This window comes from Pelodiscus sinensis, chromosome 3, assembly GCF_049634645.1.
Source record: "Pelodiscus sinensis isolate JC-2024 chromosome 3, ASM4963464v1, whole genome shotgun sequence".
Classification (NCBI taxonomy): domain Eukaryota; kingdom Metazoa; phylum Chordata; order Testudines; family Trionychidae; genus Pelodiscus; species Pelodiscus sinensis.
Window position 1 is genome coordinate 131,399,529 of NC_134713.1, and position 27,495 is coordinate 131,427,023.

General features: G+C 39.7%; 1 protein-coding gene across 14 annotated transcripts in view; it reads right to left on the reverse strand.

Moving 5' to 3' along the window:
- Positions 1-2,330: 2,330 nt before the first annotated feature.
- The window catches only part of CEP170 (centrosomal protein 170), a 176,662-nt gene continuing 151,497 nt past the window's right edge, over positions 2,331-27,495 (reverse strand). For 11 of the 14 annotated variants that reach the window (XM_075924848.1, XM_075924849.1, XM_075924846.1 and 8 more), the window contains 6 exons: positions 26,269-26,436; positions 22,318-22,406; positions 10,562-10,655; positions 10,165-10,212; positions 6,525-6,576; positions 2,331-4,657 (listed from right to left, as the gene is read on the reverse strand). In XM_075924848.1, coding sequence (XP_075780963.1) covers positions 4,371-4,657; positions 6,525-6,576; positions 10,165-10,212; positions 10,562-10,655; positions 22,318-22,406; positions 26,269-26,436 — 738 coding nt within the window. In that variant the 3' untranslated portion in view covers positions 2,331-4,370. The remainder of the gene's footprint in view (positions 4,658-6,524; positions 6,577-10,164; positions 10,213-10,561; positions 10,656-22,317; positions 22,407-26,268; positions 26,437-27,495) is intronic. The other 3 variants (XM_075924859.1, XM_075924851.1, XM_075924855.1) reach the window with 1 other exon arrangement.

Genomic DNA, 27,495 nt, shown 5'->3' on the forward strand with positions numbered 1-27,495 from the left:
TGGTCTGGCATGATTTTAGTTAGCTCGATGACCTCTTATGAGTGTGGACAAGTTTCCTGCCACCCAGTAAACTTCGTTTACAGCCACTTCTCCTGGCTCTCAGGATTCTGTGCTGTTATTTAGTTCTGCTTTACTCCTAAAGGTCTTCTAAGAGCCTAATAAGCAGTGGAAGTAATGCTGCTAGGCAATAATGACCTCCTCCAGTTTGGCAAATTCTCTATTTTGGCACCGTGGGTGCAGGATTAAAGAGGTTCTACCTGTATCAGGAAACCGGTTAAAGAAATAAACACAAAATATCCACCTTAGCTACTGAGGGCATGCCTACACAGCAGGGCTAAAGCCGAGATAAGCTACACAACTTGAGCTATATCGATTATGTAGCTTAAGTAAAAATAGCTTATTTTGACTTTTGGCACTGCCTACACATCAGGCAGTCTGGGAAAGAGCACTCTTCCTCCGACTTTCCTTATTCCTCATACAATGAGGATCACAGGAGTTGGAGTAAGAAGTCCTCTAGCTCAACAATATTTCGGCATTGGGGCTATATGCATGGCCCTCAAGACATTCTCTTTACTGTTGCCTCCATACACAGGGCTTGAGTATCCAGGCCCACTATTCTTTTGTTTCATTTCTGCTTTGCAGACAAGGCCTCAGAAATGGATCTGGGCATGGGAATTGGTCTATAACAGTGGTCTCCAACCTTTTTAAACATGAGATCACTTTTTGATTTTAAGTGCAATCCAGGATCTACCTCAAACCCAAACACCCTTACCCTGCCTCCTTCCTACCCTTTCTCCAAGGTCCCACCCCTGCTCACTCCGTCCTCCCTCTGCTCACTCGCTCCTCCTCACTCACTTTTATCAGGCTGGGGCAGAGGAGAGGGTGATCTTGGGCTAAAAGATCTGGAGTGTGATCTTGGGCTAAAAGATCTGGAGCGTGGGAGGTAGTTTAATAGTTGCGGGGTGGGGAGCTAGGGTCCAGGCTCTGGGAGGGAGTTTGGGTACAGGACTCCTCAGAGCTAGAGCAGGAGTTTGGGATACAGGAGAGATTCAGGACTGGGGCCAGGGTTTGGAATGTAGGCTCCAGGTGGGCACTGCTTACCACAGGTGGCTTCTGAGTGGTGGTACAGGGGTCTAAGACAGGCTTACTCCTACTTCCACAAGCAGCCAGCAAATTCCCTCCATCCCTGCTCCGCTCCCCCCAGCTCTATGGAGAATGGGTAGAGGGTGGGGGGAGGGGCTCCCTGACATCAGCACACCCTCCTCTTCCTTCACAGATGGGCTGGGTTCTCACCTCCTGAAGTGGATAGAACACCTGAAGGGGGGGAACCAATCATGAACTATCACCTTCTGAAGACACCCATGGATTGTTTCAGTACTTACAGAAATGTGCATGGTGAGGAATACAAGCTGATGAAGGCGTTGGCAACTAGCGTGGGTACCCTTACAACAGTGTCAGCTCAGGTAGGGACTTCCACAAGATTCTGAGGAGATCAGCACAAGATCCACGAAGAGCACAAGGGATGTCCTTGGTGGGGTATTAAGTGCTAAGGCCTTGCCTAACTGGAATCTACAGAGTCAGTTAAACCTGGGGTCCTTCAACTGGACTGAAGTTGAGAGTTGTGAAGCTTCTTCTGGTACCTCTGTCTAGTTTTGTGCTTGCTAATCTGGAAGAGTTAGTGTGTGCTGCATCACTGAATGCTGAAGCCCAGGGTGCCAGTACCAATGGTGGGGCTGATGGCAGAAGCGCAGTGTTGGAATATGTAGACTGATGATATTTCTAGAGCAATAGTTGTACATAAGGCTGCTGTACCCAGTGGAGCACACGCACATGACTCCTGAAGAAAACACAGGCCAATTCCCTGCTAGCCAAACAAAGCCAACATACTGGAATAAAATCAAAATCTTTAAACAGGATTTCTTTAGCTCACGGAAAACAGGTCTGGAAACTACCCGTTTCTGCTGCCACAAGGTAGATCAAAACTGATTTGTTCTTATTTCTGAAGTTGGAATCTATTTGATGATAGAGAGGTCTGATTTTTGCCTTTCTAGCTGCACAAACAGAAGTAAAAACAGTGAGGGAATGGTGAGCCTGGATGCAGGAAAGTGAACAATAAGTATTATTGTCAGAGCAGTGTATCTGATCTAGAAGAAACAATATAAAGTCTTTCTTTCCTGAAAGATTATCTGGAAATACATTTAGGAAAATGCCATTTCCTAACTGAGTAATTTAACATAAGTTCCACCAAAGTAGACACATCTGAACCTTACTAGTTCTAAACCACTGAATTATATACACACATACATATATAAACACACATACACCATATATAAAGTTCCAGAAACACTTTATTTAAAAATGGAGCTGTAAATGCATATAACAAAATAACATACATAATAAATGTAACAAAAATAAATAAGGCGAATGTGTCCATACAAAATAACATAGTAGATGCAAAACACTTATTACAGAACAAAAGAGTGTAAACGCCTGAATGAACACAAACAAAATCTTGTGCGGAGAGCCTAAATTTTTAATCTTTCCTAAGTCATTTCCTATTTTTCATGTGTCTGGGGGAAAAAAAAAATCGGTTCTCAAAGATTAAACAAAAGTCAGAATTGTGATAGTGGTTATGGTGCATTAAGTTTTCAACACCTGACTATTTTAAATTTATTTTTGCCCTTCTGCACCATTTCAAACATTTCCTATAGCCTCTGTAAACCAATGGAGTAGAATATTGAGTTGTACAAGAAGGATATTGTATGTTTTTAAACTTTAAACATATATGAAATCCATTGTACCACAAATTATTGGGTTTTTTTTACATCACTACAAAAAAGTTTTTGCATTTTTATTAACTGGTCCAACTATTTAGTAACTTCTGAAATCCTGTACAATTTAAAAATGTACAGAAAGTATTTTAAACATATGTCATATAGGATTATTGCTGAACTACTAAAGACCATTTCATAAAAGCTGCAAAACTGTATGTGCAACATTAATATACAGAGACCGATGCAAACACAGGAAAATTCCAGTCTATTAGTTACATTAAACAGAAGAAATAAGATTCCTCCAAATTAGTGTTCTGGAAATACATGGTCATTCACTTTTCTTTTTATTATTTCCAAATGTTACGCTACTGGGACAAACTTATATAGAAAATAGGTTTATGCAGGATATTTTAAATAGACTTGCTTTTCAGTGGTATAAGCAAGAAATCTACATTAGCAGTCTTCTTTCAGCATCGTTTTAAATGTATAAGACAGAGAAACTGACTTACGAGGATTCTACAGGAAAATATACAGAAGCAATTCAGTTGCTTGGGAGTGAGACTATTGATCAACCAAATTATGACTACTATCTCCAAGTCTTAGGAAGAAAATTTTACACCTCATGATCATTCCAAGGAACCCACATCGCTTTTGTAAACTTATGTTGCATATGAACTGGTGACTTAGTATGAGAACCCATTCGCTTCAACATGCTTTTAAATGTCCCACAGTTGTACGAGAAAACTAGTTTTATAGTTTCAACAAACTTTTGGACAGAAATGAGTTATGAAATCCTTCTGCTTCCATTCACATCAAAAAGACATTTTGAACAAGATCAAAAAGTGCCAAACTGTCCTTTCAGAAAATGGATTAAAATACTGCTGTGTTGAAACAAGTACAGTATAATCAATTTTCTATGTACATCAAAAGACTGACTCCTATCGATATTGATATGTTCACCTATCACTCCCGGCAAATTCTTAGTGCAAACATAATAGTTGAACTTCGTAAACCCCAAGACAATTTATGCAGGAACGAGGTTATACAAATCACAGAACTGCTTGAAAATTTCAGCACGCAGGAATTAATGTTTTGCAAAGTCTGTCTTATCTTATATAATTATGTGTTATTGTACTCAAAGGTAATGTATCATATAAATCATCTTACTCAGAATTAAATTGTTCAATAATTCTATACAAACTTTAATTGAAGAGGTCCATTTATAGACTAGCTTGGCACAGGAGACTTTGGGTTTCAGTAAGACTGGATGTTAGCCTGCTTCTGCTTGCAGGTCACTTTAATAGCATGGCTCTTAGAAATAAACATTTATGAATGGAAAGATTGCTGATATAACTGTTTGCAAAGCACACAAGCACAAAAGGCAAACCTGCTACAACCTGCTTTTCTACATTGGTATCAATGCTCATCTGTATGGTTTGAAGAGGATGTGCATTACAATCAAAGCATCACAGTTAAAAAAAACCTGGTTTAACAAACCAATTGCAGTTTGACTTTTTTTTGTATAAAACCAACATTATGATTCTTTATTTCTATCTAGACATTCTATATTGAAGATAATTATGACAATTAATAATGTCATTCACGCACACTTGGATCTTCCTCCTCTCCATCTGGATTGAACCTGTTGAAATGTATGCTGAAATCAGGCTTGGATTCAACATTGTCAAATGCAGTTGAAACAGAGATGACAGCAGGCCGAAGGGCCCGAGCTTCTGGTTGACAGTTTGGTTGTATCTGAGTGTGGGTACTGTGAGAAACAGGACTGGACTTCTGTTTAGGTTGAGCTGGTAAAACAGGGCTTGTGAATCCCAAGTTGCTCAGAGCATCCAAAGTACCATCAGGGTCAATCATAGCATTAATCACTATATGACCAAGGAGTGAAGGGAGGGAAACAAACAGAACAAAGATTAGGGTTTTGTGCTTTCAGAAAAAACAATACTTCAACAGTCTCGGTCATATTTTTCAGCATTTCAGTTCATACACATCTTTAATAGCCTTCCTCGGGTTAAGAGTATGTAGACAACTAATTAATATCAATAAGCCAGCTCTATATTATTTCAATTGTTCAGAGTCTGAATGGAAATAATGCAAAGATATATTGTTTACTTCTATAATGCCAGAATACAGACAGAAAAACTGGCCTGTTGTCTGCGGGATATTACAGAATAATTACCCTAATACAAGAGCACGATAGTGACTGTAACTTGATGTGTTACCACTTGCAAAAACCTTTTTATACACTAAACCCCAATACTCCAGGGACTATATAAAACATATGCAATACATGGTTTGGAGGAAAGGCTAGAAAAAAAGAGACTAGCTGATGATCAACTTGTATCTGGCAGCATTAGCACCAATAGTCCTTACACTGTAATGGAAGATGAGGTTCATAGGCACATGAAAGGGTCTTTAATTTGTAATGTTACTAAGATACTATATTTCCTTTGGAAATATCCCTATAGTAGTACATTTCATAAACTGATTAAATGCTGCATAAAACAGTAATTTCTTTCATCCCCTTTAGATAAAAGCATTAGGAAGTGGAGCAAACTGAAGTACCTAACAGAGCTTCACTGTACAATTAATTTGACATGTTTACTGAGCATTTTTCTGCTTCCCAAATAGAATTGATCAGTTTCCATAAAGCACTCATGAGATTATCAGAGCACCTAAATAATCACAGTATTGATCACTGATTAGACGTGTGTTAAAATACATTTTGTTAACCTTCTCAAGGCCTCATATTTCTAAGCCTTTAAGGTAAAGTGAGTTAACCCAAGCACAGCAATCAATACATATAAATATAATAATATTAAAATATGCTTCATTACTCTTCATCCTTTAATGCAAATATATCTTAGAATCAAATCAACATTTCTGAGTTTGTGTACATTGAGCAGATTTCTTCAATGAGCTGTCCAAGGGATCTAGATCTTTCTCTAGAAATTCTTTTTAAAAAAACATACATTAATAGAGGGGTTTAAATCAAATTGGAATATAAATAAAATAGCAAATTACAGCTACAACATACAGAAAAACTAAAGCAACAAAAATATATACAAAATGCATAATGATTCCCCCCCATAGATTTAAAATAATTTAGTAAAGCTTCTTCACCAAGACTGTAACATTCATATCATATTAATGTTTGATTATTTAGCATTATATTTTATTAAAACAACATTTTTGTTTATTTCTTTTATATACACATTATGGAAGTCAAAACAATACTTGTTTTATCTTATATGGATATACTAACTACTTCAAACAAAAATATGCTGGTTTGAACAAGGATATGAAAAAATTGTTTAAAACTTCTGCTATGAACAATAAGAAACTGGCCAATGGAGAAATTTGTACAGCTTCCTTCATACGAGTACTTGATCTCAGTTCACAGCATTCAAATTTATTATGAAGTGAATAAGTTTAAATTGTATTAATTGAAAACGTCTAATCTTGTTTTAAGAACGATTTCTGTTACAAAGCAATGTAAAGTTATGCATGAAGGAGGTCAGGAAATTGGGGATTTGTACTCCAACTTCCAATTTTAGTTCTTGGAAACAGTGATAGTCGATAAATGTTTAATCCAAAGTCTTAAATTAAAACAAAATAAATCAATGTGAGCCATTTTGAAGGCTGTTCATATTACCTTACCTTGGGCACTATTATTATGGGATTCTGCAATGCATTTAGACATAAAGCCACAAAACTGCATAAAATATTAAATACCTTGCAATTGTTTTTCAACTCTTTTCAGCTCCTGCAAGATTGATGAAATCTCCTGGGGAAGAAACAAATATTCAAACTACCAGTGTTACTTTTCACTAAGAAAAAGCAGATTTAATAACATTTAAAAGAAATCTTCTCATAAGTTGTTTGGGTTGTATCTCCCTGCAGTGGGAGTGGCTCTTGTTGGAGATAGTTGGGGATGGGAGGGGGGCGGGGGGAGAGGGAATAACCAGGTGGCCAAGCTAGGTGAGGCTGCATTGCAGTGGGATGTAAAACAGGTTGCTCTATCAGAACCAAATAATTCCTTTGATTGGCTAGCTGCTTCCTTAAATGGGGGTACAAAGGCTTATTCCATTCCTTTGTTCATGGACCCACAAAACCTATTCCCACCTTTGAGCCAGACTGAACCCCCATTTTGCCAAAACACTGAGGGTGTGCCTACACAGCAAAGTTATTTCAAAATAACGGACAGCTTATTCCGACCTCTGAAACCTCATTCTACGAAGAATAATGCCTATTCCAAAATAGTTATTTCAGAATAGGGGCTGTGTAGACGCTCCACTTCTGCTATTTTGAAATAGCCCCTCACCAGAACCATTCCAAGTTATTCCTCCTGAGGCTCTACATTGAGATAGCACGTCTACATTAGGGAAGCCTGCCTCGGACTAATTTTGAGGCTTCCCTACAGTGTAGACGAGCTATTTCGAAATAAGCTATTTTGGAATAACTATTAAGGAATAGATTATTCCAAAATAACTGTGCAGTGTAGACATAGCCTGAGGCAGCTAACTGGCAGTCTTGCAGGAAAATTACCATATAGATTAATTGTTAGAGGATATAGGGAAAATACTTTATGTCTCATAACCTGATGCAGGGAGAATCAGGATAACTTATACCACAAGAGAAGAGGTATTCTCACTGGCAGAGGTTAGCTTTACAGTGGCTCTGATATAATTTATTGGAGTAGAGCACCCCACTAACACAGTAGCCATTCCTGGAAAGTCTGAGCTATACAGTGTAGGCACAGCTCAAGAAAATTAGACAAATTTGAGCATGACCACGCAGTTACCCCACAGCATAGCAAGTGCTGTTACTAAAATATACCAGTAGTTATATCACTGATATGTAAACATGAAACTGTAGCTATGAAGTCATTTCATTTAATATTGTGTCGTGTTGTTGTGGAATACCTGCAATAAGGTCAGTTTGGATGCATCTATTACCCTGCCTCTGGAATATCAATTTGGCATGTTAGAACTATAAACTGAAGCAGCAAAATACTAACATTCATAATGCTTGGAAAAGAGCAAAGACGCACTTCTTTTAAAGCTAAGAAATTTGCAACTGACTTCTAGAATCCTTCTGAAAGACTTCTGTACTGATTAATCTGTTATATAGATTCCTGAAGGTGGCTAAGAAGGACTTGAGCCAATTATCTTGGGTTTGGTAGATTTAGGCAGTATCTTTAAGCAGATTCCATGTTTGATCATGACCTCGGTGTTCCATAGACAACAGTCATGATAATACTTGGACATTTGAGAACATTTGATCTAGAACCAGAAAAATACTAGAATTCTACAATTTGGTGCTAGATACTGAACAGTAAATTTGACACCACATATTAAATAGAAATTAGAAATTCAGTAGATGGGATCAAAACACATTTGGGAAACAGAGTTTACTACTTTGCCATAAGAAAAAAAATAGTGATATTAAAATCAAGCAAGTTAAGAACAAACACAAAAACTAAAACTTAAAAAAAAATCTGCCTTTTATGAGCATCCTTAAACAATATAATAAATTTTAGGGTGCAAATGTGATTCCTTGGAAAAAAAAATCTGAATTGAAAAAGACCTGAGAATACCCCTCGTGTTACCATGTTTCTAATATTATAAACTTATGTCAGCAGTTTTTATGAATTACTTGCTATATTAAAAAACAATATATGTACCTAAAAATTCATAGCACGTAATCAGTAAAGTGTATTTGCCTTTTAAAAATGAGTGTTCTATAGAAATTACAGGATCAATAACAAATGTTCAGTGGTTTCAGAGAAAAATAAAGCTGGATTTAGATTACAGGGCATCCATGCTATAAACTGCCCCAGTATACATCTGTTCCGCATGGAAGTTGTTGACGCATATAGAAACTGATGTGTTCTAAGTCCTCTCATTCCTTGCTCTTAACTCATGCAAAAACACATTCCAATTTGCATAAATAGAAGTCAGCTGCAGGAAAAGAACTTCCTGCTTCAAGTTGTTTCACTGCAAGTCCAAGTTTTTTGGAACATATCTTGGACTTATACCAAGGACGGCCTTTATTAAGGATGTTGAAATGTGATTATCTGGCTAATCATATAGTTGATACAATTTATATCGACTATACGATTAGTTGATAAGCGTCGTGGTGCAGAGCTGTGGCTCTGCATTTTAAATATAGTAAGAGCCACTGAGCTCTTACTAGATTTAAAATGCAGAGGTGCAGTGATCAGCACTAGTGCTCACACTGTGTCCAGCAGCCTCTCTTCCCGGCAGAAAGCCCTGTCCGCTGCAAACAGGGGCTGGTGCCTGAGCAGCCCCTGCCCGTGGCCAGCCCTGGCCGCTGTGAACAGGGGCTACTTCACAGCAGCATCCCCTATCCCCCCACTGCCTCTGATAGAAGCACCTGGAGACAGTGCTGGGGGGGGGGGGCGGGAGTGAGGAACCAGCTTTTAAGCCAGCTCCTCCCCAGCACCGGCTCTTGTTCCCCCCACTTGCTGCCTCTCAGAGGGAGGGGAGGGGAGTGTTGTTACAGAGAGAGCAAGAACTGCTTGATTCCCTGGTCACCCCATGCTTCCTGTGGCACTTCTGCTTTTGAAACGTACAAGAGCTCTTGTACATTTCAAAAGCAGAAGCGCCTGCAGAGAGAAAGGTGGGAGTGAGGACTGAAGCAGTCCCTGCTTGTACTGTTTTCTCTGTTGTGCTTCTGCCTACCCTGTCCCGCACAAAGACAATGCTGGGAGAACTGGCTTGAAGCTGGTTCCCTCAGCACCGGCTCCTGCTCCCCCCACCCTTGTTGCCTCTTTCTGACATAGGGGGGAGCGACTAGTCGAGTCACTACTCAACTGTCCGATAAGCATTTGCTTGTTGACTAGTTGCCAACATCCCTAGCCTGTATTAAATGCAATCAAGTGCTAATATCTAGTCACTAACGAGACTGAAAAATTTAGGTTAATCATCTCAAGATTTTGGCCACTATAAGGAACAGTGCACTATTGTGCTGTGAGAATCTGATTAGTAAATTCAGTCTTCTTTCTGGTCTCCCCGCTGCTCTAGGAAGGAAGTAGACTTGATGGATATGTATTAGAGGGGTAGCCGTGTTAGTCTGAATCTGCAAAAGCGGCGAGGAGTCCTGTGGCACCTTATAGACTAATTGAAGTGTAGGAGCATAAGCTTTCGTGGGCAAAGACCCACTTGCCCACGAAACCTTATGCTCCTACACTTCAGTTGGTCTATAAGGTGCCACAGGACTCCTCGCCGCTTTTGATGGATATGGACACTCCTAATGCACCGGCGTGACTACACTTCCCATTTCTTTGGGCATGAGGAGGTGATGTAGTAGAAGCCGTGATACAGTGCAATGGAGTAAGGGGGTGACTCACATGCCGCACTCCCTTGCACTGGTGCTCAAGACAGGCCACCCTCTGGTCCTAAGTAAGAAGGAATCACAAATTCTTACTTACACCATTCATAATGTCCTCCGAAAAGTAGAAAACTAATGTTCTTAATTTTGAAGAAAGCTCTTCCTGCAATATTTACTGACAATTTTCATTTACCTAAATGAAAGCATAACTATTTTTCTAAACAATAGGAGCCAGTATTTAAATCTTCCTCAGCAACATGAAATTTATCCAGTGAGAATTCCGCTTTAAACATAATCTAGATTTTAAACTCTGAGGGATATTAAATTATTCTTTGCTCAAATTAAAGGGATTTTAAGGATTTCTGTGTTTGTTTTGACACAATCTCATTCTAACACAAGAAGATACTTCTTCATACCATGCTTGAAGTTTTTACAATAGGAACTTCACTTTCAGTTCGTAATTTGTTCTCAATTTCTTCCCAATTCCGATCTTTGTCCTTAAACAATATTCTGTAGACAAGAAATGCAAAAAATTATTAAAAAATAAATGATCAAATATACTGTTTTTCAAAGACTTGAACATATGGAGAAATTGGAATTTGAAATTGAGACAATTGCCACAGTGCTAGCATTAGCAATCATATTTTATATTAAGATAATATGTAACTATTAATATTGTTTAACTGCTATTGACAATAAAAATGGAAGTCTCAGATAACTACATTAAAAATCACTCCTACTTTTTTTGCCACACAGAATTGTTTTTTTAACTCCTGTTATTGTAACATGCAAAAAATCTTTTATTGATCTTCTGTTTTACAATCCTTGCATACAGAAGGGAAAGCCTCATTCTTTTAAATGCATAACAGAAAATACAGCCTAGTAGCAAAATAAAAATATGTGAAGACAGTTGTGCAGCCATTTTCAAATCATTTAGTAATGCTGATTTTTTTTTTTTTTTTTAGTAATGCTGATTTTTTTTTTAACAAAAAAACCAAACAACCCACATGGGAGCACAGGATTTCTGAGGGTGGAATTAAGTTTTTTTTTCTAGTGATCTAGAATCTTGGAAACCACAATTGCATGTATGTAGCATAGTATCATGAGAGGTTTAGTAGAGTGAAAACAAATCCCCTATCATTTATTTTGCAGCACCCATTCTGAGCCAGTCTCTTGTTTTATTATTTGCCTGTAGTACTGAGCGGTTTTTATATTCTCTTGCTAAATCACACAATGGTAATTTCAGGTTGCCAAAGTTTCCCATCTTAAAGAAAAGGGGATTTATGGGTATTTAATGTTTATTAGTACTATTTTAAATTTTGCAGGTAGCTCAAATTTGTCCTAATTGTGGTCCTGACTTTGCCACTGATCTTCATAGTCATTGTTGTCCCAATATGAAACCATAAACATCAGTTTTTCCTGTCAAATGTTGCACTGAGTGTGAAGTGCTGGCTGGAGGTATGTATACACTGCAATCAGGAAGTGAGATTGCACCACATGTAGACATATCTGAGATATCTTTGATAAGGCTAGATCAAACTAGTTTATACATCAATAATTATGAAATGGTGGGGGCTGTGGCTAATATTTAGTCCTGCCATGCCTTCAGGGGACTGGACTAGGTGTCTTCCAATGGTCATTTTCAGTCCTACAATTCTATGAGTGTTCTCAAGTATGTTACCAAGATTCTGGACAGCTAGGGCTAGCCTGTACAGCCACTCTCACTATCGTGGCTTCACTGGTATTATTATTCAAACTAGTTTTGATCAAAACTACTTGTGTATGCCTACACATAATGCAATCACACCTCCCAGTCACAGCATAGACATATGCTCAGTGCAGTGGGAGCAGGCAAAGGACCAAAGGAAGAAGAGATGTAGTGTTGTAACACAAGGGTTCTCAAACTTTTTTTTTCTGAGGTCCCCAACATGCTTGAAAAACTCCAAGGGGAGGAGGTGAATTTGGACAGAGATCTTGGGCATAGTTTGACTTCTATTTGGGGAAACAGGGGGGCTCAAGCCAGTTCCACTTGGTGAGGTCCAGGTAGAGAGAGCCAGCTTTTCAGACCCCAGACTGATCTTAGAAGGCCACCCAGCCTGCTCAGATGTGGGGGGCACAAAAAGTTTCAAAACATCTCAGGGTCCAAAAGGGGGTAATTAGCAGCTATGTGTGGACAGGGGGTAGCTCTAAATGCAGGGAAAGGGTAGCTCAGATATATGGAAAGAAGTGCTACGGGTTGTGTGCTGGGAGGATTCCCCTGCAGTCCCTTTTCTTGAAAGTGTCAGCCAGCCATAGAGCCAGGTCCTATCACTCAGGTGGTCCTTACCAACTACCTCTGAAAATGCAAAGGGTCTGGGAGCTATGAAGACACTTCAAGCTCAGGGCACCAGCAGCAACAGGAGAGAAGGGAATGCTGCAACTGCCTGCTCCATGTCACCAGCAGCAGCTTCCTTGCACTCCCTGGCTCCAGATTCCCACCTCTGACCTGGCCAAGGGATGGGGAAGAGAAGATGCTAGGGTGTGCGTGGGGTGGCACCTGGGACTGCCCTGTTCTTTTATTGCAGTTGTGGGGGGCATATCCTCCATACTACTCCAACTCTGCCTATGGACTCAGGGTTTTGGGATTCAGCCCCACTGGTCTAGGCTTCAGTACCACAGGGTGTGCTAGAGATCTGAGCATCAGCCCCATGGGGAGCACCTGGGACAACAACATTCCTGGCTCCTGACTTCAGTCCTGACTTCAGGCGCTGGAGGTCAGGCTCTTGGTTTGGGCTGTGGTGCCCTTGAAAGGGTTCATACACTGCTGCCTTAACAGATAAAGCCAGAGCAAGGACTGGAATTAACAAAATTTCTCTCTTGCAAGAAGACAGAATAAACCAGAACATTTTCAAGAGTATGGAGAAAGATGACACACTTCTGAAGGAGTCCACCTCTTCAGGACTCTAGAGGAACAAAACCATTTGGTCACAGGTATACTCAGAGAAGTGGCAGGTAAATATTCAGAGTTTTCTGGCAGAGTGTGAAGATATAAACTCACCTTCAAAGTTATCAAACTGCAAGTCTGCAGATGTGAAAAATCAGACTAATTTTGAACTATTAGGACTTACCTGCAGGCTGAAGATCTACAAAAAAGTAAAGCTAGTTATTGTCTGTAGCACTGGCGTAAATAATTCCTGCAGACGTTTAGAAGACACTGTATAGAGAATTAGCTTTGGCTATACTTTTTCATCTTTTGCTGGCTTGTCTTTCATTCTGGACACCAGTAAGAATACAGTTTTCTTAGTGCTTAATAATTATATAATATATCTTAGTCCTCACCTGAAGTCATAAAGTTCTGGTTTTGGAACCACACTTGCTAGTTTATTTGGAAATTATTTTGATGTGACAAACAAAGGATTAATACTTTGTACAGGGAATATGCAGCTAGACCAGAGGAACTCATTCCTGTTGAATACAAATATCCTTAGCAGAAGAAAAGTTCATAAAATCTAAGATATATAAACAGAATAGTTTCTAAATATTCTATTTTCCAAAAATCACCAGAAAGCACTCAATCCTTTTCCAAGAAATTGCAGAAGATAGGGACATTTGCTCAACTATGACACTATCTTTTTCCTTTTGAAACTCCTTATTATCAATTTTGTTATTTCAATTTTTTTCTATCTTTAGATTAAGATGATATCTTCTGTTGGCTTCGCCCTCATTCATTCCATAGTTAATGCTTTAAAAACAACAAGCAGTCCTGTGGCAGCTTAGAAACTAACAAAAATATATATAGTATCATGAGCTTTTGTTAGTTTATAAGGTGTTACAGGACTACTCATTTTTAAAGTTACAGACTAACACAGCTACCCCACTCACAGTTCATGCTGTTTGTGTCTCCATCTTTTCTGTTTTGCTCTATCTTGAACTCTCCTTAGTTTTTAATTTCTTCCTTTCTCCATACTTACTTTATCTAGACTCTTGTATTTTTTCTCTTTTCTGCTCAGTATTCTATCAAGTGTTTTCCTTTTCTGTGCTGCCTTTCCCCTGATTTCTGTACATCTTCTCTCACCTTCTGGTATGTCTAGATAAAGGCTGAGCATGGACACATCTATTTATCTTCACTGAGGCTTCTAGCAGCAAGTTTCCAGGATTTAAAGGGCAATTTTTTCTTCTGTTGCCTCTGAAGTCCAACCACAACCACATTGGACCAGCTAGAATTTAGTCAAGGCCATACTTGTTGCTTAACTTCATGTCCCAATACTGGTAATTGATGGATCTTGACTACCTAAAGCTTACCAAGAAAAAACTTCCAATAGATTTTAAAGCTGTCCCACTGTGATTTTTTAGAAACTGATATAGAAAATAATCCTGCAAACATTTTGATGTTTTTGATTACTTTTTGCAGCTTTTTTATCTAAATGTTCATGGAAATTTTCCTTATGTGCCTGCAAGACTGCTGCTGTCCCTACAGTCCCTCTTTTTGTGGTTTTAAATCCTACATCTCTCCATTTTACTTTAATCACACTAGACACTCTGTTACAAATATGGGAAACTTTTAAGAGCCCAGCAGTTGGCACTGACACAGATCTGCATGCTGAATTTGCTCGGCTCCCACCGAGATCACATTTAACAAATATCTGGGGTGTATGATCCCCATCTCAAGACGACATATTTGTGTTCTCTCTCATCAACCTAACATGTTAAAATAGAGTGTATCCGTGTAAAGGTCTAGCTCAGGCCTGGGCAAAATATAGCCTGTGGGCCAAATCCAGCCCACCAAGCCTCCAGATCTGGCCAGCAGAAGCAGTGGGGAGCCCCAGGCAGACTTCCCAACTTACCCCACAGCCCTGGGCAGAAACACGGCTACAGGGCTCTATTTCTGAGTTAAAAGTTGAGAAGGGGGGGGGAGGTTTAGGAGTCGCCCTGCCCCCAGCACATTCCTATTGGCCGGTTTCTGGCAGAAACCGGCCAATGCGAGCTGCTTGTTGGAGTAAAAGGCAGCTAAGAATAACCACACGCCCTCTCCTGGGCTCAGTTATTCATGAAGCACATGGCCAGGCTGGCTGGCTGGAAAACATTTTAAGCTCTGCAGGCAGGCAGGCTACCTTGGTAGCTGACAAGTAAGCCTCTTGGCCACAGTCTGCTTCTAGCACCCCAGCCCTTTCCTGCACCAACTCTCTGCCCCACCCCACTCAACAGACCCAAACCCTCTGTCCCCCTCTTACACTGATACGTCCCCCCAGATATGGCTCCCCAGTCTCCTGCCCCAGATCACAGTCCCCTTCTACCCAAGGTCACATCCCAAACCCCTGCACTCCAGTCCCCTGCCTTAGGTCACAACCACCTGCTTCATCCCAACTCCATTCCAGACTCCAGTCTCCTTCCTGCACCCCAATTCCTTACCCCAAGCTCTCTATCGCACCCAACCTCCATCCCGGACCTTGCACCTCCTAGATTCATATCATGGAAGAATGCAGCCTTCAACCACTTTCCAAAATCTTGGGTGGCGCCTCTGTCAAAAATTATTGCCCACCCCGGTCTAGCTGCTATAATTACAGTATGTTATTGAATGGGCACATACTTGGTGAGGTTCTGCTTATGGCACAGCAGCTAAACTCTACTTTTAGTGCATTCGTTTTATCAGAGCTAGCATGGGTGCATCTTCGTTGACCTGGGAATTATACCCCAGCAAAAGAAGTGTAGAATTTTTAAATACGGGGTGGTTTAGCGCAATTACTGAGATTTTTGTTCCTCATTGTCTGTCAACAAATAGGGAGGAAGCCAACTTTGTCCCTCAGATTTGTTTATTTCCTGAACACAGATGCATCCCATCTTGTTTTTAATCTCTGGCAAACATTCTTGTGAGGAACTGCTGAAATATATGTACTTAAATTCAGAACCTAACTCATCTGGCCTTTTTGGTTCAACTAGTTGTGCTACTGCATTCCAAAATATAAGAAACATATTCCTTGAAAAAAAAATCACATATTTTACTTATTTAAGAGAAATGTAAGTTTATAATAGTCAGAATGCTATTTGTAAGCATGTCTCCAGTTGCTCTGCAGTGCATTTGTCTTGTAACAGAATCTGACATTGGTGGATAAGAACATTTGGGAAAAGATTTTTCAGACACAAGAGTCACCTATAGTTGGCCCCTCTGAAAAATTCCTCTTGATTTACAAGTTGAAGGACTTTGCTATAGTCCAGGATGGCTAGTTGTCAGTCTTTGTTTGCTTCATGACATTACTATGGGCAAAAATCTCTGTTGCTACAATTATTATGAATAATTCTATAATATGAATCTTTTTATAGAAGTCAAGATTTAGTCTACTCCAGCAGTTCTCAAACTTTAGCAATCCAAGTACCTGCATTTTGTTTTAAAAATGTTCAGGGACCCTCTGTGCCCTGCCGCTCCAGTCAGGCCCCATCCCTGTCCTGCTCCTTCTCCAACAGAAGCCCTGCTCCCAACTTGCTCTATCCCACCCTCATTAATTTTCACCAAGCTGGGTTGGGAATCAACGTGCAAGAGTGGAGTGAGAGCACTGGCTGGGGGTATGCGTTGTGGGGTGGGATCAGGGATGAGGGGTTGGGCATGCAGGAGAAGGCTCTGGGCTTGGTTATTGGATGGTATGGGCTCCGGGAAGGTGTTCAGGTGTGGTATTGAGAACAGTTCAAATATGGCTCTAATTAATAACCTGCTTCCTCAAGAAGGAGTTAAAGGAACAGAACATATAAAAATACATTATACTGAACACTAAATATGGTTCATGACAAATTGCAACTTGGTTGGCAACATTTTTTCATAATCAAAAAAAGTGTCAGGTTTCCCTCTGAGATGAGATAAAGGAACAAGAAGTGAAAAAATATTTGCATAATTTATTATTTTTGAAGCACTCCTGTGACAGTTATGCTGGGAAATATTCAAGAACAATTCAGCCAGTCAACAAGTTCTAGAACTCTAATGAAACAGATTACTTTTAATGATATAAAACAATTAAAAAGTACTGCATGAACATAACTGGGAGTTCTGATTGTCTGGAAACTGCAATCAATGGGAGCTGCCTCAAACATATTAACACATTCACTGATGATCATGTTACTATTATAATGCTGTGCTGGATGAAATTTGTGTTTTGGAAATTTCAATCATACTTCTGAAGTTGAATTAACCAAATTATCTCAGCCAAATTCTATATTGCTTCTTCCAGGCATTTTTTAAATTGTTATATGACTAGTTAGAAAATTTGACACAAAATGCACTCAAATTATTTTACTGTACTTTAAAAATGCTGCTAGTTAATTATGAGTACATCTGAAGTGGGAAATTGAGTTATGGAACTCTGAAAACTACGTTTAGTGTTTTCACTCCCCCCTGTGCCAGCTAAAGAAGATAACACAGTGTTGAATATTCATGCATCAACTAAAAGGATGAAATGCATTTTGTAAGAGTGAGGATTACTTCTAATTTTTTACATTTGTACTCTAACTACTGCTATATCTTATATAGAAAGCTATCAATATATAAAGCACTTTATTGTATAGAAAACATAAGAATGAAAGTACAGTAAAACTACATTGGTCCAACATCCAATGTTCCGGCACTCCTGATGGTCTGGCACCATCAGGAACCCGGAAGTGCTCTGGCTGCTGGACAATTGGAGCTGCTCTGTGCCCGGCTTCCCCGATTCAGCCGCTGCTGAAACTGACCAGCAGCTGAATCGGGGAAGCCGGGAGCAGAGAAGCTGGGGTGCTGCCGGGTTGGTTCCGTAGTGCTGCCCTTCGGGACTGCGGGACCAACTCGGCAGCACCCCAGCTGCTCTTGGGGACGCCTGGGGAAGAGCAGCTGGAGTGCTGCTGGGTTGGTCTCGCGGCGCTGCTACCAGACCAACCTGGCAGCACCCCAGCTGCTCTGCTCCAAGCGTCCTAGATTCAGCCGCTGCTGAAACTGACCAGCAGCAGCTGAATCAGGGACGCCTGGGGCAGAGCGGGACTATCAGAAGGGGGGGCTATGAGAGGGCTGGGGTGGCACCCCCCACCAGCCCACCCTAGGCCCCTCATAGCCCCCCCTTCCAATAGTCTGGCATATTTGATAATGCAGCAGCACCTGGGTCCTAAAGGTGCCAAATTATCGGAAGTTTACTGTATATAGGGTGAGAAGCACATCTTCCCTAGAATAAAGTATAAACCCCACCGGAATCAGTTGGCGTTCAGGTTTCTTTGGATCCTCCCTGTAGGCTATGGGAGGGTCCTTTAGATATGGGCAGGCTAACACTCACCCACTTCCCAGACCCCAATAGGGCGAGGCTACTGTAGTTAGCTGTCCTGGATCTATCACAGTATATATATTAAGATATGTTTAAAGAGTTAAAAGATTAACAACTGGACTAAGAAGTGGTTGGTAGCATGTATTTGGGATAGTTCTGAAATCTTCACTGACCTAGAAGGTAACATGTTTATTGGGCTTTATGTAGAACTGTATTTGGCTGGGATACCTGAGTGGTGGCCTAAGGCTGGATACTTAAAGAAAACTGTATGGATTGTACTTCGGATTGACCTGTAAGGAAATACTGAAGTGGTTTTGTGCTGGCTTGGTGAATATAAATATTGGAATAACCACCAGCTTTGGGGATTGGCCATCCTATTTCTTGCAGTGCTCCCTGAGTGACCTCAGTTGGCTCCCCAGAACCCCATGTATCACAATATAAACTCCAAATTTTCTCTTGCATTATGGCTGAAAGAATAAGTGTTAGCATTTCCAATGAGTTTTCAAGTGTCTATCAGGCATGTTGGTCAATCATTCACAGTGTGTCTTGTGAACTACTAGTCTATAGGACAGGTAAACACAAGTAGCGAAACATGTACCCTTAGGCATATCCACGCATCCAGATATTTGCCTAGTTCTACAGAAGGCTACATAAAACCCACTATCAAAGTCAATGTACACTAAAATTTAATACAGACAGGATTTGTTTATACTATACAGTGAAATGTACATACAACATTTATATTCCAGTTGATTTTTTATAATTATATGGTAATAAATGAAAAAGTGAGCAACTTTTCAGTAACAGTGTGCAGTGGCACTTGTGTTTATGTCTGGTTTTGTAAGCAAGTGAAGGAGGTGAAACTTGGAAGGTGAAACTTGGGGTAAAAACAAAATAAAGTATAAAATGAAAGGTGTTTAATTACCACCAAATAGGGCTTAAATAAATACTATTTATTAATTCTATTGTGATAGCACCTATGAGCTCCCATCATGGACCTGGTCCACACTGTGCTAGGCATTGCTAAAACACAGAACAAAAAGACCAGACCAGCCCCAAGCAGTTTACAAACTAAGTATAAAACAAGAGACAACAGGTCTGTCCATATAGAGAGATGAGGCAGCACAAGAAAACAATAAGCCAATAATGGTCAGAATGATAGGCAGCTTAATCGCCATCAAATTTTTTGTGTGTAAGGGCAAACGAAGTTTTAAGAAGGAATTTGAAGGAGGGCACTGAGTTGGGTTTATGGATGCTTCTGGGGAGCACCTTCAATGTCTAAGTGGTGGCAGGGGAGAAAACAAGAAGGTGCTTGTAAAAATGTGGTAAGTGGTGATGGCGGCTGGCTTTAATGGCTTTAGAAGCAGGAATGTATATTTTGAGGGATGAGAGAGATTCTTCATGCAGCGTACAGTCAACCTGTAGGACTCCTTGCCAGAGGATGTTGTGAAGACCAGGACTTTAACAGGGTTAAAAAACTAACTAGATATATTCATGGCTGTGTTAGGTCCATCGATACTTATTAGCCAGAATGGGTAAGAATGGTGTCCCTAGTCTCTGTTTGTCAGGAGCTGGAAATGGATGACAGGGGAGGGATCATCTGATGATTATCTGTTCTGTTTACTCCCTCTAAAGAATCTAGCATTTGCCACTGTTGGCAGACAGGATACTGGTCTAGATGGACCTTTGGTCTGACCCTGTATGGACATTCTTATGTTTTTATGCCTGACATCACTTTTTGGTGGTTCAAGAAGCAATGCATGCTCTACCTGGCCAAACATAACTCCTAATCTGTTTCCCCCATGGTCTCCCCTTTCCATTTTTCTCAATCATTATGGTCAACACCACCATTCTCTCTGTCAGTCAGGTACTTAATCTAGATGTCATATTTAAACCTTCTAATTCTTTCTGTGCAATCTCTCTAAAATGCAGACTTCTCATTCACACCACTAAAATTATTTCCCAGACTCTCAATTACGTCTCAACTACTACAACTTCCATTTTGGCTTTGACAAATGCCCATGGCCTTGATCACATCACCTCCTTCTTTGCAACTTTCCACTGCTTTATTCCTCTCTATCACATCAAATATCTGTTAACGGTCTTCCATTTTACAGCCCTTCTTGGTTTACAGCCCTCCAACCTCTCATCTTTCCAGCCCCTGACAAACAGAGGCTAGGGACACCATTCTTACCCATTCTGGCTAATAAGTACGGATGGACCTAACCACCATGAATTTATCTAGTTCTTTTTTGAACCCTGTTAAAGTCCTGGTCTTCACAACATCCTCTGGCATGGAGTACTACAGGTTGACTGTACACTGCGTGAAGAAAAACTTCCGTTTATTTGTTTTAACAAACAGACAGATTTTAGTTTGAACAGAGGGAAACGGAGCCAAGTAAATAGGCAGATTTGAATCCTCGGCATAAAGATAACTGAAGTCATGTTTGTGAATAATATTATGCAGAGAGACGTGAAATAGACCAAGAACATAGCCCTGTGAAACCCTTCCCCAGGACAGTCCCCAAAAGTTGTTAGGAGGTTCCTCCTAACAACACACTGAAGAAATAAGATAGATAGGTGATCCAGTTGCAGACTAAGTGCTGGAAGCCAAGAGAGAACAAATTATTAAGAAGTAAAGCATGGTCAACTGTGTCAAACATAGCTGACAGGTTGAGGAGGATGAAGACGAAGTACTGGGTCTAAGCCATTTCAATGGTGTAAAAGAGGGAAGAAGCTGGATTGGAGACAATCTATTATGAATCCTGAAGAGAACACCAGACGGTGATTGCAGATAATCAACTCAATAAGTCTGTCTGAGCATGCTGCTTGTGGCCAACATACCACTCAACGAACGCACGCACTCACACACACACACACCTGAAAGACTGACCATATGAAAAGTCCACAGACTGCCAGACAGTTTCAAACTTAACTACTTTAAAACAGCTGCAGCAAGAAAAAGTCACAATTTTATCCTTTGATTGTGACCATAATGAGTCTTTTCAAAGAAATCATGGAAACATAACCTTTCCCTAAGAGACACATAAAGAGCTTGAAGAACAGTATTGATGGAAACTGCAAAGAACTTCATAAAACTCTTAAATAGATTCTGAAAATTTGTGGCTAAAAAGAATCATTGTGACCATCCATCTGACCTCCTACATAATTCACACACCATACAATAGGAATCTTTGATCCTTGTAGCTGCAGCTGCAACTCTTCAGAGATGGTAGCATGCGGTTTTACAACTTGCAAGTATCTACTGTGTTGTGCAGACACAAAAATGACGGATTTTGGTAGAGATAGCTAAAGGGTATTTTTGTATTTCCAATGCCTATTACCATATTCATATAGGTGAAGTTTAATTTCTATGCCTGGGCATTGCCTTAACTTTACATTTCATGATTTTCAGAAGCTTAACTACTAAATTCTGGAAAGCAACAAGGGAGGCATTGCTAAGCAACCTTAATTCAAGTTTTCTGTCAGTAAAATGAAAAAAAAAAAATTCTCTCTGAGGCTGGACTTCTTGCATAAAAGATACAACTAGAGATCTTTAGAATGAATAGGAATTTTAATGTGTTTGGGTGGAGATGTGACATATTTTGAACCGAAGTTAGGATTACTGTAAGCAGAAACAGAAGACTAGTTCCTTTGTAAAAGTTATGACAGACCTTGCTCTATCTTTGTTCAAATCATATGAATAATTTCTACAAGCAGTCATGCCTTTGCCAATAGGGAATTAATTCTCTTCACAAGTCAAAATCTTTCTTGACCACTGAGACGCTAGTGTAATAGTATCCTTTTAAGTAGATAAGAGTACCAATGTACTTGATCTACCACACAATCTGCATTTCACTACTGGCTGAAATGCGAATCTAAGAAAGAAACTTTTGAGTGAGCAAAAGAAAAAATTGTCCTACCTGATTTTGCCAGCTGTCTTGTCTATTGATTGCCTTATTTTCCGAGAAAACTGGAAGACTGAGGACAATAGCAAGTTATCTCCCATGACCTGGAATAATTATTTAAAAATGGAAAAATTAGCAATGAACTGAGAATCAAGTACTGTTATACCAACAATTCTGCACATTTGAAATAATGAGTTTCAATTCCTCTTCCTACTTTGCTTTGACTAGAATTTTCCTATGAATTTTCTGTTCATTAACACGAGAAATTAATACATACACATGTTGTCCAGGGCCTACTGTAATCAAACACTGTGCCGGGTTTTGAACACAGCTCTTCCAGTGTACTTTACTCTTTACCTCAAACACCGTTGTTATAATTGTGCTCTGCCAATCACGTTGACCTACATAATGATTCAGTGCTGTGTGCAAATGGAAATGAACAGGAGAACAACTAATGTTCATGAGTAATTTATGGTAGAAATTGAACTCAGGCCTCTAAGTGAAGTAATTCACTTATGCTACTCAATAGTCATTACTTCCTTTAGTATCCAAGACAGATATTATTTAGGCTATTATATTGTTCCTATCACTATGGTATCTGAAGAAACAGTTATTCACCCTGTGCAGTTACTGTAGTTCTTTCAGACACGTGTCCCCATGGTGCTTCACTCTAGGTGTGCTAATGTTCCACTGTGCCTTTAATTGGAGATTTCTCATAGTAGCATCCATTAGCCCCATGCATGCCTATTAGTCAATCTTGTGCCCTGACCCATTGTTACATAACACTGCTTTAGCAAACCATTCTCAATTCCTTCTTTACCACAAATCGCTATGGCAGAGAGCTCCAAAACAGAAGGGCAAGTAATATAGCACCTGTAGGGAAACACATCTCAAACAACCACATTTACTGCAATGGGCAAGTAACCCTTTCTTCTTCTATGCCAGACAATGTCCCTACAAGTGCTTTGCTCCAAGTGCTTGTTGAACAGTACCCAGAGTCAAGTAAGTAAACTAAACAGTACCAGAGGCAGAATTGTGAGTTATAGCATAGAGTTAAATGCACATATGTGTAGAGGTCCAGGTAGTAGTTTTACAGATTTCAGTTATCACCATGTTCTTGAGGAAGGCTGCAGAAATGAAATAATAGAATTGTAGAATACTAGAACTGCAAGGGACCTCGAGAGGTCATCAAGTCTAGTGCTCTGCCCTCATGGCACGAACAAGCACCACCTAGAATAGATCATCCCTGATAGATGTCTATTCCAACCTGCTCTTAAATATCTCCAATGATGGAGATTCCACAATCTCCCGAGGCAATATATTCCAGTGTTTAACCATTCTGACAGTTGGGAAGTTTTTCCTAATGTCCAACCTAAACGTCCCTTGCTGCAATTTAAGCCCATTAATTCTTGTCCTATCATGAGAAGTCAGTGAGAACAATTTTTCTCCCTCCTTCTTGTAACACCTAAGTACTCCAAAACTGCGATCTTATGTCTCACTCAGTGTTCTTTTCCAAACTAAACAAACCCAATTCTTTCTCTTTGAAGAATTAGTATATTTATCTGAAGGTGGATAAATATTGTGAAATTCATAAAAAGACTTAATGCAGCCTGCTATCCACCTGAAAAGTCTGTGATTAGATCAAAACAGTTGGCAGTCTCTATCTACAAACGAGACAAGTAATCTGTGGGTCTTTCTAAAGGGCTTTCTCTTAGCTAGATAGTAGGCCAGGGCTCTCCTGATATCAGGGATGTGCAGCTATGCCTCCTGTACAGATGTAGTTTGTGGTGAAAGCCAGGCAGATGAATGGGCTGAACAAGTCAGAAACCTTAGTTAAGAATTTCAGATGGGGACAAAGCATAACCTTGTCTTTAAACATTGCAGGGAAGAGATATGCCATCAAAGACCCTATTTCTCCAACCCATTAAACTGAAAAGGTGATCAGGAATGCAGTCTTCACTGATAAATGAAGCAGTGTAGGTATTCATAGGTTCAAAAGGCCATCTTGTGAAGCATTAAAATACTAGAATGAGGTCTCATACCAGAGTTTGGTGTTAGACCAGCAGATGGAAGTTTTCCAGCCTGGTAAGGAATCTCACTGTGGTTGGTGGGAAAAACAGAATAGCTTTCTATGGGATGGTGGAAAAACATGATAGCTGCCAAGTAGATTTTTATGGAGCTCATCAATAGTTCTGAAGTTTTCAATGGGAGGGTGTTGTCCAGTTTATCTGGAAATGATGAGGTCATAAGAAACCCTTAAATCACATCAACTGGCAAACATCAACTGGCAAACAGGATCCGTTTGAGAACATATGCACCGAATAGATTGTTTCCTGCTTTGTAATAACACTCTTTTTACATTTTCTGAGCAAGGGCTCTCTAGTCCTATGAGCCATCCATCAACCATGCTTTCAGATGAAGCATTGAGAGATTGGGATGAAGAATCTTGCCCCCTTGGAGAGAGAAGATGAAGAGTGATGTGAAGAATAATCAGAGCGCAAACAAGCCAGCTGTACTAGATACGGAAACCATATTTGCCTGGGCCAGGTCAGAACTATTAGGGTGACTCTGGATTGATCTGTCTTTATTTTGAGCTTGACTTTGGCTATTAGAGGAGTTGGAAGAAATGGGGACAATAGGTGAAAAACGTCCCCTGGGGACTGGTGACCCAGTCTACTCCTGGAACCAAAGTGTGTGCCTTTCTTGTTTAATTATGTGGCAAACTAATCTCTCTCATGGGTGCCCCATTTATGGACTATATGGTACAACATACGCAGAGGTCTATTTCCTACCCATAGTCTTGGAAAAGTTCTACTGAATGCATTTGTTATGTTCTGAATTCCCGGGAGTTAAGCTGCTGTGATGTCAATCTGGTGCGTATGCAACAGTTCCAAAGCCTGCGAACCACAACACAGAAAGGGGATATTGCTACACCTTGGCAATTGATATAAAACACACTTGACAAACCGTCCGTAATGATCCTTATGTGATTTCCCATGATGAGTGGTAGGAATTGGAGACAGACATATCTAAATGCTCTGAGTTACAGGAAGTTAGTGTGTACCATGAACTCTTGAGATGATTACTAGTCCCAGAACACGTAAGTGAGCTGCGGTTTTAGCATAGTGCAACTTACCGTGGTCATTAACTGAGTCAACTACAAAGGAGTTAAGTGAGAGATGAGAAAATAAAAATGTTGACTCTTTTGCCTGGACATAACACTTATCTGCCCTTTTACATACAGGTGGGATAGAAATAGGGGTGTGCTAGATTATATTTGCGAGGCTCAGATGTGCTTTACTAGCAGGCAACATTAGGCAGTCCAATGAGGGCAAGTGGAGGATACTGAGTAGCTTATCATGAGGATCTTTGAGGGGCATCGTGCAGTCTGCAAGCCTCTTGACCAGGTCCTAGAAGTATTTAAAATCATCTACCAGGAATGGAAGAGGAGGCATGTCTGCTTCATAGAGAGATGAATAGGAGACACTGCCCATACCAGAAATTCCTTCACTGGCTCTAGCATCCTGTTCCTCTTAGGATTCTTCTGGAGGATCAGGTGTCCTGGGAGGAGTAAGTAAAACAGGTTGCCCCTCTCTATGGCACTAAAATAAATGCTGACTGTTTTGTACGTAATGGCACTCATAATTCTCTGCCTGAGATGATAGTGAAATCACACATGGCTCACAGTTAAAGCTTCCTGGTTGTAGTTATAAAGTAGATCAGTGCCATCACAATATACTTAAAAAAATGGATTTGAGTTTAAATTTTTAATTGTGTTCATATTCCAATTATTACTCCTTCCAAAAAGTACTAACAATTCTAATAGCTTTAATAAAATAATGTATCACAAGATTTTTCCATCATTGCAACCATCTGTAGCAGGTAGGTAAATAAATGTTATGCCTGCAAAAATAAAATGTGAGTCTAGAGTAAGCATATTACTAGACAGGAACACTCCATACTCACTTCGTCTCTGCTCCAGGTTCTCCTCCGTGTAATTGTTGGGGGATCAACAGATTCTGTCAACTGAGGCCTAGAATCATTAGACCGACTGTTTCCCTCAGGTGGTTTAGCATGCACTAATGGAGGAATCTTTCTAAAGTTCAGACTTTCATCAAATACACGGTCAACCAGCTAAAAGAGAAAAAAATATATATGTATATATTTAATAAAAAACAGGCAGTTTATGAAACCTGTTGGATATATACAGTATAAGGGCTTCAAGATGAGACTGATTTTTTTCCTCTAAAGTTGATTTTACAATTTCCATAATAAACACAAATATTTGTGTTCCTATGTATTATAAAATGTGTGTGTGTTATGTGATAGTGTGTTGACTAAACAGATGGCTATTTTCCAAAACCAGAAATATACATGACTATAAAATTAGACTGCCAGATGGCAAGGATTTCTCCTAAATATAGATATCATGTAACAATCATAAAAAAGTGAAATTCCAGTCACTGAAACAGGCAATAGTAAACCATTATTCTTACTTTTACCAGTTCTGACTGTAAATGATTAAGAGTTTTGATTTTCTCTTCACAAAAGGTTCTTTTCGCAAATTACATTTAATGGCAGATTTCTATGAAACTAATGAAACGGAAGGTTTTTTCTTCAAGTCACTGAGTATTTTAGTCCTTTCCAGACAGTCACAATGTTACAGATTCTACATCAATGAGATGCTGCCACCTACAGTATTATTATATAATTTACTGTGCAATTTAGTAATACTAAACAAAAAAGAGAATACTTATTCAATGAAATGTAAGACATGATTTAAATGAATCTGAATAAATGCATATTTATGTTAGCTGAAGTTTAGTTGGGGTTCTAAGAGATAAAACAATCTATACTGTTTTAGTCAATTACACTGCACACGAGGCAAGTATCGTGCCACTCTTTATAGCCTTTTCTTACTGAACAAAAAGGCCAGTCTTGAAACGAACACAGTCAATTAATATGTTTACCAAACCTCATATACACAAACATGATTAGACATATTTTATGGGGAACAAAGCAAGAAAGAACAAAACCAAAACTAAACATTTACAAAAAACTAGCTAAATGACAGTATGGCAGAAGGGGAGTCATTTTGATGTCATCTGTAACGTATTTACTAGTATTAGACCTGCAATGACGACGAAAACAACTTAGTACAGTATAATATACAGCATTCCAGAGAAAGTTAAA